This window comes from Sceloporus undulatus, chromosome 3 (genome assembly GCF_019175285.1).
Source record: "Sceloporus undulatus isolate JIND9_A2432 ecotype Alabama chromosome 3, SceUnd_v1.1, whole genome shotgun sequence".
Lineage (NCBI taxonomy): Eukaryota > Metazoa > Chordata > Lepidosauria > Squamata > Phrynosomatidae > Sceloporus > Sceloporus undulatus.
In genome coordinates, this window is record NC_056524.1 from 247,921,121 (window position 1) to 247,939,719 (window position 18,599).

The window sequence follows — 18,599 nt, forward strand, 5'->3', positions numbered from 1 at the left end:
CTCAAAGGGTAGGACCATGTCTACTGGCTTGAAATTATGGTTTATGCAATGAAGTATTCCCTATTTGTTCTAGCTTTCCCACCCTTCAGCCTGAGGGGAGGTCTCTCCAAATGCTACTCTTCTGAGAGATATTTTGTTGTTAACTGCCTTCAAGTCAACTTTGACTCATGGTGACCCTGAGCGAGATACCTCCAAATTTTCCAAATGGAACAGAAGAGGCTTCTTGAGAAATTCAATGTTCTCTGTCTAATAAGAGGATGGGTAGCCTAGCAAAGGACAGCGGCAATCTGGATCTCAAAGGAAGTGTCTTTTGTGTTGCTAACGGAGTTTACATTTTATTTCCTGGACTTGAACCCACATGGCCAAAAGGAATGGCCTCTTGTCTTCATGGATATCCTACATACTATCTCAACTGAGAACAGCATCATGACCAAATGTACGCCTGTGATCCTAACATCGTCATTCCCCTCAGTATGATTTTTAATATTGTTGCTTGATGAAGAAACCAGTGGAGCTTTGAAAAGTTGCATCATGTATTTTGTGTATTTTGGTTGGCTCAATAAAGGTATCACTGCTTTTGGTGATTTGGGGTGTTATTGTACAATCCCAAACACTTTAACTTTTCTCCCATGGGAGTTGTTTCAGCCCTTTGATTATTTTGTTTTCTCTTTATCAATTTTACAATATCTTTTCAGATGTGGTGACCAGAACTATATATAGCATTCCAGATGTGGCTGCGCTATGGATTTATGGAAGGGCAATAGTACAATAAACTACAATATACTGTAAGAGCCAGTTTAGCATAGTGGTTTGAGCATTGGACTATGACTGTGGAGCCCAGGGTTTGAATTATGACTTGGCCATGTTAACCCACTAGGTGACTTGAGCAAATCATAGTCTCTCAAACAGTGACAATGGCAAACCCCCTCTGAAGAAACCTGCCAAGAAAACCCCAGGTCATCATAAGTTGGAAACCACTTGACAGCACACAACACCAACAACAATATACTTTTGGCAGTTTTATTTTCAATACCACTTCCAATATAGAACATGCTTTCTCAAACAGTAATTACACACTGAGTTGACACTTTAATTGAACTATCCATTACAGCCTCAAGATCCCCTTCTTGGCCCATCAGTGAGTATGTGTAGATGGGATTTTTACCCCAATGTGCTTCATTTAACATGCTTTACAGTGAGTTTCATTTGACATTTTACTGACCGCGGCCTGGATTGGAAATCCCTTTAGTGCTCCTCACAGCCTATTTGTTCCCATCACCTTAATTTTGTGTTTTCATCTAACATGTCAATTTGAAAAGTGAAAAGCAACACAGTACAGTTTAAAGATTTGTATACAAGCATTAAAAGGACAGGATTATTGAGTAAGTACAGGCAGAAAATTCTGAGAGCACCCCAAAGTGATTATAATGTGCCACTGCATTACACTGACAAGATGCCAGCCAATTTTGCAAGTAGTTTCTTGTAGAATGATTGCCAGTATCCCTCAGGAAGTTATAATCATAAAGTAAATTAAGTGTATCTTCATTATTAGGGAAAGCACTAATACTTATAGTTATTTGTTACCCATTAATTCTATGACCCAGGATCAATATTTATTATGATGGTCAACTCCCTGACAGTCCCTGAGGCAGTCTGGCTTTTGAGACCTGGCAAGCACTTAGTCAAGTGGAAAAATCTCTCTGAAGACCTATCCCAACTTAATATGGCTGTTGGAATAGATGAATGCTGAATGCTGCTTATTTCAAAGCTAATCTGACCACTGACTGATTGGTATGTGATCAAAATCCTCCCTCACCAAAAATTTATGAAACGTATGAAATGTTTTATGCAAAAATAGTCAAATCTCACACATTTTCTAAAGATAAATGTTAACACATCAGGAGTCATTACAAAATGCCAATTATCAAAGTTTGTCATTGTTAAGATAATTCCTGGATCTACAACCAGAAGACTAGGTACTCCAGCACAATTCTATGTTCAACTTTAACCAAAAGTCACACTGAAGAGCATAGAGATTCCTAGAAAACTCTCCACTAAGCATCTGTAGCTCCTCCAGCACAATTCTAGGGCCAATGTCTGGCAGATGTTGACTACAGAGTTGCACCGGAGGACCTAGAGATTCCTAGAGAGGTGTTCTCTCAGGTAAAAACATAGTGGGTTTTTTTAATTCACAGGGGTCCTGTGCCCCCAACCCCAGCAAATGTGGAGGGACAAGTGTACTGGGATAGGGAAGAAGTGCAAAGTAATCCATGAACGGTCTCATCATGCATTGCTCATTCCGGGCTGCTGAATTACAACTGAGCAAGCTGGAAACTGAATGTCCAGCTAGGTCAGTATTATATACTCTCCGTTTTCTTGAAGTAGCTGTAGAGATTTTCTGCTGAGATCTAAACAAGGATGTCTGAACAGAAAGTGCAGAAGACTGTTCTGAGTGAAATGTAGAGCACCCCCTCTCCTGGACACTCTAGGAAAACAAGCATCTCAATGACAGCAGTGGTTACATTAAGGGGCATTTATTGACGAACAGTGTGATCTACCATCTGTTACACAGATAATCCTCAAGGCTTCACAAGTGAAAGATGCCATGTATATTTTCCCTATGGACCTCAGTATTTATAATTTACTGACTCATGATGAAACAAAAACTCACATACTGAGAGATGTCTGCTAAAGTAACCTTGAAAAAGCAAATAATGGTATAAATTTGCCAACATGTCATAAATAATGATGTGCTTATCTTTCCAGAATACATAAACACCTGCCCATTCCGATAGAATTATATTTATATTTTACAGCCTGGCTTGTAAACATCTGGGACGTGTCTGGAATTGTGTCTGGAAAGTTAAAAACTTCGTTAGTGCATCTATACATATGAATATTCTTATAATACAGCTGTTTTTCTTTCTTTTCTTTTTTAACTGGTATTATTTCTGTCTCTACAGTTTTTCTTTGGTGATGGTGTATAAGAAAGGTTGCAGCAGTTTGTTTATTTATGGTAAAAACTGTACTTTTCAGCATAGTTCCACTCATTTTTCAAGGTTTCCTTTCTTTCATGTGTTTTTTCAGCATGGCATTGTGGTTTGAGTATTGGACTATGAACCTGTAGACTAGGGTTTGATTTCCACCTTGGCCATGGAAACCCACTGAGTGACCTTGAGTAAGACACACTCTCTCAGCCTCAGAGGACAGCAATGGCAAAAATCTCTCTAAAGAAACATGCCAAGAAAGTCCTGTGATAGGTTCACCTTAGGCTTCCATAAATCCAAAACAACTTGAAGGCACACAACATTGTAAAAATGTCTGCATGCCATAAGAGCATGCTATATCCCATGTTATTATCACAAAAATCCTTAATGAAAGTAACTTATTAATTTGAGAAAAATCTAGAGTCATAGTCCAACACTCAAACCACCATGCCATGCTGAAAAAACCAGAAAATAGTCAAACTGCCATAAAGGGAACAAGGTAAACAGTGAAAGGACCCAACAGTGGGAGGCAAAAAAACTTGCACAAGCAGCAAATAAAGGGAACACATGATCTGCGATGTCTCTACACTAATGCACAGAGCATGGGAAATAAGCAAGATGAACTCGAACTCCTAGTACAACAAAGCAAATACAATATAATAGGCATCACTGAAACCTGGTGGGATGAGTCTCATGATTGGAATGTGGAAATAGAGGGGTATAACCTTTTAAGAGAAACATGTCAAACACAAAAGGAGGAGGAATAACCTTACATGTCAGAGATATTTACACCAGTGAAGAGATCAAGGATATCAATCCTGGAAGCCAGGTGGAGAGCATCTGGATAAAAATTAAAGGGGAGGGAAACAACAAGGATGTTATTGTGGGAGTCTACTACAGACCTCCAAGTCAGACAGAGGAACTGGATGATGACTTTCTAGAACAGATAACCACATATTCAGAAAGGAGAGATGTAGTGATGGGCGACTTCAACTATCCTGATATTTGCTGGAAGGCAAACTCAGCCAAATCCTCAAGGCCTAGCAAATTCCTCACTTGCCTGGAAGACAATTTCATGGTCCAAAAGGTGGAAGAGGCAACAAGGGGGTCAGCTATTTTAGATCTGATCCTAACCAACAAGGATGACTTGGTTAATGGGGTGCAAGTGGTGGGATCCTTAGGTGGAAGTGACCATGTTCTCTTGGAGTTTGTTATACAGTGGAAAGGAGAAGCCAGGCATAGTCAGACACGCATCCTAGACTTTAGGAGAGCGGATTTCAGTAAACTTAGAGAAGTATTGAGGGCGAGTCCATGGTCAGAAATACTAAAAGATAAAGGAGTTCAGGACGGATGGGACTTTCTCAAAAGGGAGATACTGAAGGCACAATTTCAAACAGTCCCAGTGAGAAAGAAAAACGGGAGGTGTCTCAAGAAACCAGGATGGATGACTAAGGAACTTTCAACTGAGCTGAGTTTGAAACGGAAGATGTATAAGAAATGGAAAAAGGGGGAAATCACAAAAAAGGAATTCAAACAAATAGCAGGCATGTGTAGGGGTAAAGTCAGAAAAGCTAAAGCGCAGAATGAACTTGCTAGAGAAGTTAAGAACAATAAAAAGGGCTTTTTTTGGATATGTCCGCAGAAAAAGGAAGAAGAAGGGCCATAAGGGGTGCTTTGATTGAAAGTTCCTGCATGACAGGGGGTTGGACTGAAAAGATGTGCTCTCTTCCAACTCTTTGATTCTATGATTCTAAGGTGAAATAGTGATGTAAACTCATGTCTCCAACCTTCTATCCATTATAGATTGAGTCTTCTTTATCAAAATACTTGGACCAGGAGTGTTTTGGATCTTGAATTTTTTCCATTTTTGGAATATTGGCATAGATGGGATCCAAGTTGAAACATGAAATTCAATTATGTTTCATATACACCTGATACACATAGCCTGAAGTAAATGTATACATTATATTTTTTAATAATTTTGTGTATTAAACAAATTTGTGTACACTGAACCAACAGAAAACAAAGGTGTTACTATTTCAGTCACCCATGAAAAAAGTTTTGGATTTTGGAGCATTTCGAATTTCATAATGTTGGGTAATATGTATCACATTTGGTCCATCCCATGCTATTTTCTGGAGTATGGAAACATATTTTTAGAACTACAAAATAATGTTCCCTAATTTTTATATTGATTAAAATACAGCTTGTTTTATAATCCATTGTAATAAATCTATCTGCATATTAATCAACTTTCATTTCATTCATTTTAATAGGATTAAAATATGAAACTCAATGGATTATGGAAGAAATTGTAAATAGCCAAGTTCTCTTCTATGGGGAAAAATGCACATAACTCTTATTTTAATCTATTTAATCTACTGAGAAGGATATTGTATAAAAACACTGTTAAAATCCATATTAATAAATATGGATTTTAGCAGTGTTTTTATACAATATCCTTCTCAGTAGACTTCTAAGATATAGCCGTGTTAGAATCAGTATGTAAAGAGATCTTGTAGCACCTTTCAGATTAACTGAAAGAAAGAAGTTGGAAGCATGAACTTTTGAAGAATGCATCTGAGGAATAAAGATACATCTGAAGAAGTAGACTTAAGTCTACGAAAGCTCATGCTGCCAACTTCTTTCTTTCAGTTAGCCTCAAAGGTGCCACAAGAGCTCTCTAAATATCCATCTTAGTAATGATAACAAACTCATAATCCACTATAAGTAGCCTTTGTACCTATTGATTAATTTTAGGCGCGTTACAGACCGCCCAGAAAGGGCTGTTTCGTGCCGCTGCTGGTTGCTGCATCCGGGAACCACAGCATCCAAACCGTGCAGTTCCCAGACGCAGCAAAGAAGAATTGCCAAAATGGCGCTTCTTCTGCCACGGATGAGACGCCACGAGGCGCTACTCGCGCACTCGTGGCATCACATCTGGTGCACGACATTCGGATGCTATGCATCCAGCACGTAAAGATGGCAGCGCCCGTGTGTATAGGGCGCCGCCATCTTTACGCCCTTGTCACGTGCTGGGGTGAGGCCAGTGTGGACGCTAAGTCCTCGGCCAACCCCTAGCACGTGACGAGGGCGCCGGAAGAGCCCGTCTGTAACGGGCCTATACAGGTATATACATTTTGCTACTTTCCTAGACTGTCTGTACGAGCCTACTATAATCAACTACATACAGTTCAGCTCTATTCTGACTCTTATAAACATACTTATAGTCCTGTATATGTCTGCAGGACACATTTCCAAACTCATCTCATACATACTGTGCATCAGATTTCTGAGATTAAAGTCACTGATGCATGGGAAATTGCATCTTATGTGCATCTTATCCAAGGCCTTCCAGTGATCCAAGGCTGAGCAGGCAGGAAAGCTCTGCTCTAGTAGTACATGCAGGGTCTATACCCTCTGACTTGGCAGATGTCAGTAGGCCCAAATTTACTGAATTTCTGTAGTCCACAGACATCCATATGAAGAAAAAGATTAAGGCGAAACTATTCATATCAAATATTTATATCAGATAAATACAGTTGGCCCTTCTTATACACGGATTTTTTATACACGGATTCAAGCATACACGGTTTGAAAATGTCCCAAAAAAGTATAAATTTACCTTGATTTTTCATTTCTTATAAGGGACATCATTTTGCTTTGTCATTATATTTAATGGGACTTGAGCATACACGGATTTTGTTATACATGGGGGATCTTGGAACCAAACCCCAGCGTATAACAAGGGTCCACTGTACATATCTTTTTACAAAAGAATACTCTTGCTGTGTCTACTGATAGAAGACTTTCTTTTTCCAGATGGGCTTTCCCCCAATTAGATGCATAAGGGATGTTGTAACAGATGGGTATATTTTAGTTAACATGCTTTTACATTGCTTTTACTCAATTGTGCTTAATACCATAATTTGTTTATTGTGTTTCACTAACATATTTTTGGAGTATTTTTGTCTATACCTTTTCAAATAATCTAGTTGTTTGTCACCTTAAATCCAAGTGTGTGTGTGGAGGGGAGTGTTAAAAAGAAGTAACACTCGAGCACAACAAAACCCTAAAACTGTTTTCAAAAATTCAGGACCTCAGACAAGTGATCTCTCCTTTCCTATTTGTGTTCTCACTATACACAGAAATATCTTAGGTGAATAAGGAATTCACAGATGACAACAATGTTCATGAGTTTGGTGGCACCTTTGAGTTGTTACAATCAAAAAGTGAAAAGTAACACATCTTCAGTTAAGCACACTTCTTTGGAAGTGTGTTGTGACAGTTGATTATACATTCTTTTTAAACATGTTAATCATCATTTGCCCAAAAGGTGCCTGGAGTGGCTTTTTTTTTTAATAAAAGGGTGTTGTTTTTTAAATTGTATACATGAATTGTTAGCACTGGGAAGGAGGAAACCTAGATGATACCTACAGCAACCTCCATCTTTCTAGGACTTTAACCAGAGGTTGGATGAGCATATTTCAAGAGTGTTTTATAGCTGTATTGATGGCTCTTGTGTTCTCTTCCAACTCTCTGATTCCATGATTTTAGCAACAGTTTTCATATACCTTCTCCCACTGTCCTACTGTAGTTTTTATTTAAACGATTGTAACCAAATGCTCTTATTGGTCACTGAATTCTGATGCCTAAAATTGTATTTTTCCTTACAATATGCTTCTACTGCATAAATTATTCAATATCTGCAGTTGTCCTGCAAAGGTGAAGAATAAAACAGAACTGCCATATAATGTTCCACTGGCGCTTGTATCATTTTCACTTCTGAGGCACTTCAGGGCTTGCAACTCAAGTACCTTAAAGACAAGAACATTGTCTCTGCACAGCAACCTGTGAAGGCGGGAATATTGTTCACAGAGCGCCTTCCTCTCAGAAGATGAATGAGTTCCAGCAAAGACAGCTTTTTCATTAGCACTACGCTCCTGTTCTGGAATCTCTCTTCACAAAGATATTGTGTTGTTGGCTTTTTAAGTGCTTTATTAAGCCTTTAAAAAAACACATTCCATCACTTTCAAAAGATTCTTTTTTCAGATCTGTGGTAAAGTTATATTTTAAACCCTTTGAAACAGCTATATTATCTCTCACTTATGTAGCTCACATTCTGTTGTCTGATTTTTTGTTGGAATTTGCAAATGCATATATTTAACTGTGTTTGTAGTATTTTATTGTACAAATCTGTTTCTGAACCATCTTGGGAGATATTAGTACGAAGTGTGACTATATATAAATAGCTATCTGAATAAACATGGTGCATTATCAGCTATAGATCCAAGGTGGCGTATTGATTTCGTTGTCGGACTTTGACTCCTGCTTTGGCTATGAAACACTCTGGGTGACTCTGGGAAGGCAATGGCAGCAACCGCCTCAGAAACAACTGGGAGGGAGGCACACAACAACAGCCAGCTCTTAGTACATACTTGGAGTTACAAGAGTCACTGAATATAATGGGATAGTAATTGCTGAATAACATCCATAGTAACCAAAGGGTGGCTTTTAAGTCCAATGGGGCTGCAATCCACTCTTGAATGTCGACCTTCTCCTTAGGGAAGCTTTGCAGAAACACTATGACCTACAGCTCAAAGACAGCTGCATTCCCGGCCTCCCTCCAAGTGACAGTTAATAAGTCAAGCCTAATATTCTGTGGAGGCCAATGTCTCTCAAGGACTCTACAAGCGTTTTGCAGCCGTCGACTGTCTGGAAGAAGCTTTAAACCAAAGCGCGGCGTGAGGCGATCAAGAAGCGGGTTCCCTTCGGGACAAGCATCCTTGGCTCCGTTTTATTGCTAATGCCCTGCCGTTCTTCCTGAAAGAAGATCCAGGAACGATGAGGGAATCGCTTCAATAAGGCCCTGGCGGCCTTTCTCTCTGGCGGACGAGGCAGTCCATTAAGGAGCGATGATGGCGGACTGCGGCCGCTGGAACTCTTCCTTCCTCCCTCTGGCCGAGGGCTGCTATGGGATTCTGGGAGCTGGAGTTTCTTCTGGGCCCAGAGCGGAGCCAGGCTCCAACGCCCAGAATCCCATAGCAGCCCTCAGCCAGCGGAAGACGAGTTCCCGCGGGGCTGAAGAGGAGGAGGAGGCGGCCGGCGGGGGCGGGGGCGGCGATGGAGAGCGGGGGCTCCTCCTCGTCGGCCTGGAAGGGCGGGAGCCCGCTGGGCTCGCGGACCTTCCGGCTGGTGCTGCTCCGGCGGTTGCGTCCCCGCCGGGAGGGCAGCCTGGCGGCGGCGCTGGCTCAGGCCATGGCGCTGGCGGTGACGGGGACGGCGGGGGCCTACCCGTCCTGGGTGCTGGTGACGCGGGGCGAGGGCCATCCTGAGCCGGGGGAGCTGGTGCTGGGGGCGGCCTGGGCCTTCACGCGGGACGACCCTGCCCCCGAGGCGCCGCTGCTGGGCTCGGCGGGGGGCCCCCTGATGCTGGCCATGGCCGCCTGCTGCCTGCTGGCCGTGCTCTCGGGCTCGGCGGCGCTGGCGCTGGACTTCCTGGGGCAGCGGCGCTGGCGGCTCCTGGCCCCGCTGCTCCACGGCTTGACGGCGGTGCTGATCGCCTGCGCGGCGGCGCTGGGCTCCTGCCTGCTGGCGCTGGTCCGGGGCCGCCTCCAGGCGGAGCCCGAGCTGCGCTCGCTGGGCTTCTCCACCAGCCCCGGGCAGAGCCTCTTCCTGGCCTTCCTGGCCTGCGCCTTGGCCTCCACCGCCACCGGCCTCAGCTGCACCTCCCCGGCCCGAGTCGAGCCCGCCCGGTCCTCCTGGGACTTCGGCGCCGGCGAGGAGCGCCACTCCGCCGCCTTCTGCCAGTACGCCTTCTCCTCCAGGCGCCGGCGCCGCGGGGCCCCCGAGGCCTACGACGACGACGACGACGACGCCTCCTCCGCGGGCAGCGGCCACGTCCACTGGAGCCAGGCGCCCGGAGACACCCCGGCCCCGGCCCCGGAGGAGCAGGAGGAAGGGCCGCCGCAGGAGCCCCCCGCTGCAGAGGCCGGGGGAAGGGGCTGGCTCCAGAGGTACTGCGACTCCGCCTGGAGGCTCCTGGGGGACCTCGCCTGGAACCTCGGCCCCGGAGCTGCCCCGCCGACGCCCCCCGAGGAAGGAGACCGGCAGCAGGAGGGCTCTTCCCGCTGGACAGACGTCTAAGCCCCGCCGCCGCCGCCGCCGCCTTCTCCCTGCGGGACAGTTCTCCACAACACTCAGGAACCACAAATCACAAGCTACCAACAACAACAACAGTCGCCTCAGAAATGGCCCCAGGAGCCTGGAGCTCTCACAGATCGGGAGCCATCAAACATCGCCTCAGGAACCCGAAGAGTCTGAGGCTGCTGCTCTGGAAGAAGAAGAAGAAGGGCTGAGGAGACCTGGCCAGGATCTGGGCCCAGCTCAGCTGACAACGTTGTCTCCCAAGAAGTGTCTAAACCCCAAAGCCCAGTGGCTTAGCCTTCCCCTCCATCCCACCAGAAACAGTTCCTTCAAGACTACTCTTCTTTCAGTCAGGCACTTAGCATTTTTAACCCAAGGAAATCCTGAAATCTCTGAACAAGCCAACCTTGGAAAGAAACACTAGTTTTCCCTTGCTCTGCGTGGCTGTCTGGTTGAAAGCCCATGTTCAATGTGACAGGAATCCCCATAATCCCCAGCATTGACTGGGCTTGCTGGAGTTTATGGGAGTTACAGTCCAAAACACCTAGAGAGCAGGAAATTGCCAACTCCTACACTATCAACCCTTTCCCTTACGCTTGACACTATCCACAGTTAAAACTATCTACTCTAAAGCAAAGTGTTTGACACTAACCTTTAGACCATACTGCCTATACTAACCTATACTGCCCTTTATCTCTGGCCATTTGGAACAGGATTATTAAGAGCTGTAGGCATCTGAAAGGCCAGGTTTCCCTATTCTGAGGCTGTAAGTCTTCTAAAAAGGGAAGAAGAGGGGGAGAATTAAAGGCAGGCATAAACTCCTCATGCAGACCCAAAACAGTATTTTATTAAACACTGTTCAAATCTTAGCATGTTAAAAATGTTTTCCTTGCTTTGTTTGCAGGAACTTCAGTTGTGTTAAGCCTAAATTTTAAAAAGATGTTTGTTTTCAGTTTAAGAAGCTGCCTGCCTTCTGTAGTACTACAGTCAAAGGAATCTGTGGATCTGCATTGGCAGAATGTAAATATGTGTAAGTTAGCATTATCCAATTGTTAAACATCATACATCTTTCCTATAGACTATGCAAATTAAGTGACACCAAAACACAAATGCAAACAGCTCCAAAATAGGAGATTTAGAAAGGAAGAGCTCCATAAAAGAATTAAATGCTATTCATACTATCCATTCACTTTTCTACTCTGCTACTGAATTCTGTTATTTCTCCTTATATAAATAAAATGGTTTGCATTCAGCCAAAAATTGCTAGACGTTTCCTAAACATGCTCATCTTTGCATCTTGTTTACTACACTTCCTGTGGAATAGTAGACCACTATTCTAACTGGACGCTCCTACTAGAAGTCATTTGTGACACTGCAAGAATATTTGACAGAATGATCTGAAGTACAAGGACTTAAATGCCAGACATTTTAGCTATAAATTAAGGGGCTGAATACATGGGGTCAAAAGGCCCATGTTCTCCCAGGCTTGGTATCATCCTCTATGGCTGACACATGCCAATAAGACCAAATTGGGACTGGCGAGACCAGATGCCAATCTGGCAATTCTGCCATGACCCTGGCCAAAAGGACCCTTAGTGTAGCCTTTTTTAACCAGCTGCCACACCAGCCTCTGGTTTCCTATCAATGTGTATAGGCCCTAAGTGCATTCAAGATGGATCAGTGGATCGGTTTTAAAATGGGTATGATGATCTTAAACATGGTTACGTTTGCCATTCTGCACAGAACAATTTCTTCATGGTTGAAAGATTCATTCCGTCATTTTGAACAATTAATTTCTCTAGCATGCTGTTTCAAACTAAATTTTTAGATCTTCCTTTCTTTTGTTTCTTTGGGCATCTCAGTGTTTCTCAATGTTTAAGTAATGTTACTAGAAATACCACTATTTAGAGTTGGAAGAGACCACAAGGGCCATCCAGTCCAACTCCCTGCCATATAGGAACTCACCATCAAAGCACCCGACTGATGGCCATCCAGTTTAAAGACCTCCAAAGAAGGAGACTCCACTACACTCCGAGAAAGGAGTGTGTTCCACTGTCGAACAGCCCTTACTGTCAGGAAGTTCCTCCTAATGTTGAGGTGGAATCTCTTTCCCTGTAGCTTGCATCCATTGTTCTGGGTCCTGTTTTCTGGAGCAGCAGAAAACAAGTTTGCTCCATCCTCAATAGGACACCCCTTCAAATATTTAAACTGGGCTAGCATATCACCTCTTAACCTTTTTTTCTTCAGGGTAAACATACCCAGCTCCCTAGCACTCTCCTCATAAGGAATGGTTTCCAGACCTTCCACCATTTTGGTCGCTCTCCTCTGGGCATGCTCCAGCTTGTCAATGTCCTTTTTGAATTGTGGTGACCAAAACTGGACACAGTATGCCATGTGAGGCCTGACCAAAGCAGAATGGAGTGGCATTACTACTTCCCTTGATCTAGACCCTATAGTTCTATTTATGCAGACTAGAACTGCACTGGCTTTTTTAGATACCTCATCACGTTTTTGACCCATGTTCAACCTGTGAGGTCTACTAGGACTCCTAGATCCCTTTCACATGTCGTCTTGTTGAGCCAAGTGTCCTCCATCCTATATGTATGCATTTCATTTTTTCTGTCTAAGTGCAGTACCTTGCATTTCTCCTTACTGAAATTCGTTTTGTTAATTTTGGCCCAGCTTTCTAATCTATTAAGGTTATTTTGAATTTTGATCCTCTCTCCTGGGGTATTAGGTATTCCTCCTAATTTGGTTTCATCTGTAAATTTTATAAGTATGCTCTCTATTCTTTCATCCAAGTCACTGATATTTAAAAGGTTATGTTCACTTATGTACTAAAGGAGGTGATTTTTTAAACAAAAGATTATGGACTGGTCTTAACATGAAAGCATGCCTAGGCTTTTGGATGAGGGAATGTGTATCAACTCTCAGCCTTCTTTTCCTGGTTTGAGGCAATTATAGTTTGCCATCTTCCTCACAGAGTATAGTTTACTTCAATCCAAAAAAGGAGGAGGAAATTGCTATGCATAAGGCTTCAAGCTGAAGCAAATAGTTATCAGTCTATTCTTTGTCATTACATTGAACCATTTCAATTAATTTTGGACAACCTAATTTATTTAGGTTGCACCTCAGCAATGATTGTGACATGAAACACTGGGAGTAGCAAAAAAGGAATGTAATTTTCAATGAACCTTCATACTAACCCCTTATTTTTTTATCATTCCTAGATTTGAGCAGAGATATTAAGATGAGCAGGAAGCCTTGTAGAATACTCAAGTTGTCTATGAGGCTATGTACCTGTTTATCTGGCTATAGAAGTCAGCTGAAAGGAGAGGATTTACTGGATGTGTTTCAGTAGCTCAAAATAAGAAAAACATGTGGAAGTCTCAGGGCTAAAAGGCAAAGAAGAAATTATTAAACTGTGCTGCTGAACTTCATAGGACCGATGTTATAAAATCAATAAAGGACCATTTCTATGTGGCAATTTATAGGCAGGGGGTAAATGCTGAAAGGCATGGTTCAAAAACAAAAAAAAGGAAATGGAATTGCAGACTCAATATAGATTGGTAATTTTCTTCTCTTTGCTTGCAAAATAAAAGATAGATGTGCAAGCAGAAACTGCAAATGTGTGTTGACAAAATACACACACAAATATAACGATTGTTGTAAGTTTTAATGTTTATTTTCCCCAAGACAGCCTAGCCTGCATTCTACTTGGATAAATTTCACAAGCTAGTTTTCTGCTGCATCTAGTTTTAAACTTTTAACCATGTTTCTGATGACAAGGAATGCTGCAAAAATACTCTAGTCCAACAAAGAGTTATGATCACAAAATAATCTTTATCCATTCTACTGCGTTTCAGAATTACCAGCTGATTTAAAAAAAACACAAGGTAGATATAGATGCTAATGGTGGCTAACCTGGTATGTTTTCTTATAGCAAACTGTTGTTCATGCAACACTTGTGCTCAAAGGGGAAGGCACAGCATTTCCTACAATGAGCCACCTTATAAAGAGTTCTCCTTTTGTACATATTTCTAATGTCACTTTTAATTTAGTGTGCAGAACCTCTAAACTGAGGTATTATTCCAATTATAAAAACCACTTGCATTTTGTATGCAAGTTAAGAATACAAAGTTCTCTCTAAAGTGGCTCAAAATAGATTGTTCATGGCTGCCTACATCTAAAGATAAAAAGTCTAGAACAATTGGACAGAATAGGTGGTATTATTAACGGTGTTCAAACCATGACTTGATTTGTACATCTATTCACATCTCTTCTCCAATCTTTTCAGCAGTACATATGCACCAAATTTTATTTTGAGGTTTCCATATCATTTTCATAGAAAACAAAGTTTGAAAACAAATAACATTGAAACACAGCACGGTATCCTACCACAACAGAAACAGCTGGTTACAGGACTCAATAAAATCTAAAAATGAGCTATGTTGTAGATTACCACATGCAAAAATAGCTTTATGTCATCTCTGAAAATGAAAAGGATTGTATTAAACGTTTTTATTGTTTTCTTGTATTATGGCGATTTGTGTACTGCAACACAATAGATGGAAAAGGGAGACGTGTGTATGGGTTTCATGCAAAAAAATCTACACAAATTAGTTTGATGATATGGAAAGCTTTTTTTGTAATAATGAACAGTCATCTGGTGCAAATGCACAGGGAAGCCTTCCTCATAGTTTTCTGACTTTACAAGCAACTAGTAATAAGCCATACAGGAAATAAAATAACTAAATAAAAGGGGTAAAATAAAATAAAAAACACAGGCTGCAGGAGTAAAACCATGGTCTGCTGCTAAACCGGTCTGTTTTCGTGTCCAGTGTTAACACTTATGCACTCCTTTTGATGATTGACTAGGGTTATTATCAGCCCCCTGAAGGCAAATCAAGCTTGCATGCGTTCACATACAGCATCACAACCATACTCTCGTACACACCCCACTCCAAGACTAGGAGTCTGCTTCATGAGCAAAGAGCCCCAGATTTGAAACACACACGTGGCCCCACAGCACTGAGTCCAGACATTCACTCAATGTTGTCCATTCACACGGTGCTTCATTAGCAAGGCCTGGGCTCATTCTCCTTGGACTTATATGGGCATCCTATTCTCCTTTATGCTTACATGGCTTGATGATGGAATAGTACTGCATTTCCCCCCACAATTGAGCTAGTTAAGTCAATGTCCCTCCTCAGGCACTGAAGATTTTTGACCTGTAGCCCTTTTCCTTTTAACAACCTATATAAGCATTCAGTGTGAAGTTTTTCATTACATTTTGCCACTCACTCTCACTCGCACCCACTCGCCATCTTGACTTCATTCGGGCTTTTCTGTGATTCCAAATGAAATCTTCACATTTTCTTCCCCGATTTAATGCAGCAGCGGATCCCATGAGCCAAGCTTGATGGATCAAACCTTTTTTTTATTCAGTGCTGCATTGTACCTAACTCCCAAAATATCGCTCTAGAACTGGAACCCTTCTGCAGGTACATTGGCAGATGAATTGAAACCAAATGTTCCACCTTGTATTGCCTCTGGAACAAGGCTTGGATCTTCATCTATCTGTAAACAAACCATAAAAGATTGGGGATAAATATTTTCAAATTCAAGCATAGTCCAGGTTCTTAATATTCAGTATTTTCCATCAAACTGTACGTCAAAATAATGCTTGAAACAGTAGGTTCAATGACTCCACAAGTCAATTTATGCCATCAGAAATGTTCTTGTTGGTGGTAGGGCTCAGAGAACCTCCATTCAAAAGACTGGTTTGGACTAGTACGCTTTACTCCACCCCCCAAATGATCAAGATCAAACCTGTGCCAGGCCTGGGGCTTCTCTCTTACTACAGTTGATGGGGCAAGTAAGAATATGTTATACCAGTGCTGGGATGGGATGCTACCTCATCACCACCAAGGCTGCAGATAGCCAGCACTTGCTCTGCTGCAAATCCTCCTTGTCCTTGTACAGGATGCTCTGTAATTAGACTAGATTCCACACTTTCTGTTTACTTACATCATCTGAAGAGAAGAATTGATCAATGATCTCATAAGCCAGTTTGTAGATATCTTCATTTTCATGATTTTGTAGCTGTTCAATTTTTTCCAGCCCTATAAAAAAAAACTTGATGAAATCCCCGTAAAAGAGTGTGTGTCCAAGTGGAATTAACTCCAAGACCATGAAAATAAGAGCCCATACAGACAGGCCAAAATGAAGCTGCTTTGGGTCACTTTGGAGGTATGCTGTTTAAATGATGCATGCATCCTAAGAGGCCAGAAGCCGCTCCAAAGCCACACTCCAGTCCTAATTTCAACAGCATACCTCCAAAGTGACCCAAAGCTTTATTTTGGTCTGTCTGTATGGGCTCTAAGACACCTGAAATCTGAATGGAGGACTTAAGGGTTTGCAACTCAGGGTTATTTTGTTTTTAAAATGGATTGAGAAAATGGTGGTGGTGGGGGGGTCTGCAGAAACTAAGAAGCTTCAAATTCTTGTTAACCTAGGTATTTCTGCTAGTCAGCTACCAAGAGGAAAATAAGTAATTCCTTCCCAAAATACTTTCAAACAGTCACTCCATAAATCAGTTTTTTAATAAATAAGTAACCAAGTATGCTTCTTCATACGTACGTGTGTGTGTGTGTGTGTGTGCGCGCGCACGCGCCTGATCATGTACTTTTTGTTCTGCTGTCTTGCACTGAATTCTTTTAAACTGTTTTGTAAGTCTTAAACAAACTTTATTTTGTGTACCCCAGCCTAAGATTTTCAGATACAGGATGGAAGAGAAGAACACCAACTCTCATACACACTTACATGGAACTATAAAAAACTTTTCAGATCTGTGACAAAAGCATGAAAGAAAATTGACCAACATATCACTGTAGCAAACTTTAAAGCTCTTTGTATATCAAGCCAAGTCATTCAATCATACCTCCGCATTCTTCAATAAGATTGGCTATGGTTTCTGCCTCATCTTCAGCCATTTTTAATATATTACTTAGCCCGTCCAGCACTACTTGAACAACCTGAGCATCTTTTACTGTTAACAGGTTGCAAAATGGAGGAATTACATTTTGTTGAATTAGGTACGCCACCTAAGAAAAAATGGACAACAAATTAGGTTCAACATTCTAAGACAGCAATATAGGTTCTATGGAGAGAGAGAGAGAAAGAGAAAGAGAACCAATCAAAGCAACTTTGACTCTACTGAAAGTAAAACAGAATGACTGTCACGAAATCCATTATGAACTTTCTGCCTGGAATTGATTTCAGTGAGACATGGGGTGGAAAAGTGGGGGAATGGAAGGCAGCATTGGGAAACCCAAGCTCTTCAAGTCAAAATACTGCCTTGAGCATCTGCTGGTGGTGTGGGGGTATCTGTGGGAGCATCCTGGAACCAAACCCCCACAAATGCTGAGGGCCCACTGCAGATGCTCAAGCCAAGAACCTTGCTGTGGTAGATATATGGCATAATATGACTCTATTAAGAGAATCTATCCTGAACTTTAAATTAGCAAACAAATGCTGAGCAAACTCTAGCCAAGCCTAGGCATGGTGGAATCTAACAGGAGAATTAAGTATTAATATGAAAGTCAGATTTCTAAATGGTTACCTCTGACTGGATTGTGTTCCCTTTTGAATTTCCCATTTCAGAATATTTTAAGCTATCCAGTCATATTTTCCCTATCTCAAATCTAGATGACTAATTGATATACTCACTTGATCTTTTCTTCCGCTGATTGTCAGGTTGCTTATAGCCCATGCAGCTTCTTTCTGTGTACCAAAGTCACCCTAAAAAATGAATGAATGAATGAATGAATGAATGAATGAATGAATAGTCTTGGCCACAGTATGCAGCACTATTATTCCAATGAAAACAATTTTAAAAAACCTTTGGAAAACTATCATACAAAACGAAACCCAGACACATCAAAGAAGCTGACAAGAGAGTGTCACATTCTTAATTAATATGAATTACATTCTGGGTTGTTGAAAGGATTAATCCATAAAACTTGGTTTTACTCCCATCACCACCCAGAGATAGGCAAGGGAAACTGACATGTGACTAAATTCAAAGGCTGATTGGCTCCCTCACATACAACCACCTTCCCTTAGGCTGCTCACATCTTAGACATAAGACTTAGCTAGAAGGAAACAAGGTCCAACAAGGTAGGCATGACTTGCTCAGAACAGCTTTGTAACTTAGCACCTGTCACTAGAACGTGGAACAATGGATGCAAACTACAGGAAAAGAGATTCCACTTCAACATTAGGAGGAACTTCCTGACAGTAAGGGCTGTTCAACAGTGGAACAAACTCCCTTGGAGTGTAGTGGAGTCTCCATCCTTGGAGGCTGGATGGCCATCTGTCAATGGGGGTGTTTGATTGTGATTTCCTGCATGGCAGGGGGTTGGACTGGATGGCCCTTGAGGTCTCTTCCAATTCTACGATTCT

General features: G+C 42.0%; 2 protein-coding genes across 2 annotated transcripts in view; one reads left to right on the forward strand and one right to left on the reverse strand.

The window, feature by feature from the left end:
* The first annotated feature begins 7,957 nt into the window (after positions 1-7,957).
* Positions 7,958-11,396, forward strand: LOC121926631. The gene has a single exon (XM_042459771.1). The coding sequence runs from the start codon at positions 9,111-9,113 to the stop codon at positions 10,131-10,133; it is 1,023 nt and encodes a 340-aa protein (XP_042315705.1). The 5' UTR covers positions 7,958-9,110; the 3' UTR covers positions 10,134-11,396.
* A 2,398-nt stretch (positions 11,397-13,794) lies between these two features.
* Positions 13,795-18,599, reverse strand: part of KPNA4 (karyopherin subunit alpha 4) — a 25,612-nt gene continuing 20,807 nt past the window's right edge. Inside the window, exons 13-16 of the mRNA XM_042457745.1 lie at positions 17,865-17,936; positions 17,077-17,239; positions 16,164-16,258; positions 13,795-15,713 (exon numbers count right to left, since the gene is read on the reverse strand). Of these exons, the coding sequence (XP_042313679.1) occupies positions 15,615-15,713; positions 16,164-16,258; positions 17,077-17,239; positions 17,865-17,936 (429 nt within the window). The 3' untranslated portion in view covers positions 13,795-15,614. The remainder of the gene's footprint in view (positions 15,714-16,163; positions 16,259-17,076; positions 17,240-17,864; positions 17,937-18,599) is intronic.

Excerpts from the sequence above, each read along its gene's own strand:
- LOC121926631 (XM_042459771.1), top strand. The coding sequence starts at position 9,111 with ATGGAGAGCGGGGGCTCCTCCTCGTCGGCCTGGAAGGGCGGGAGCCCG.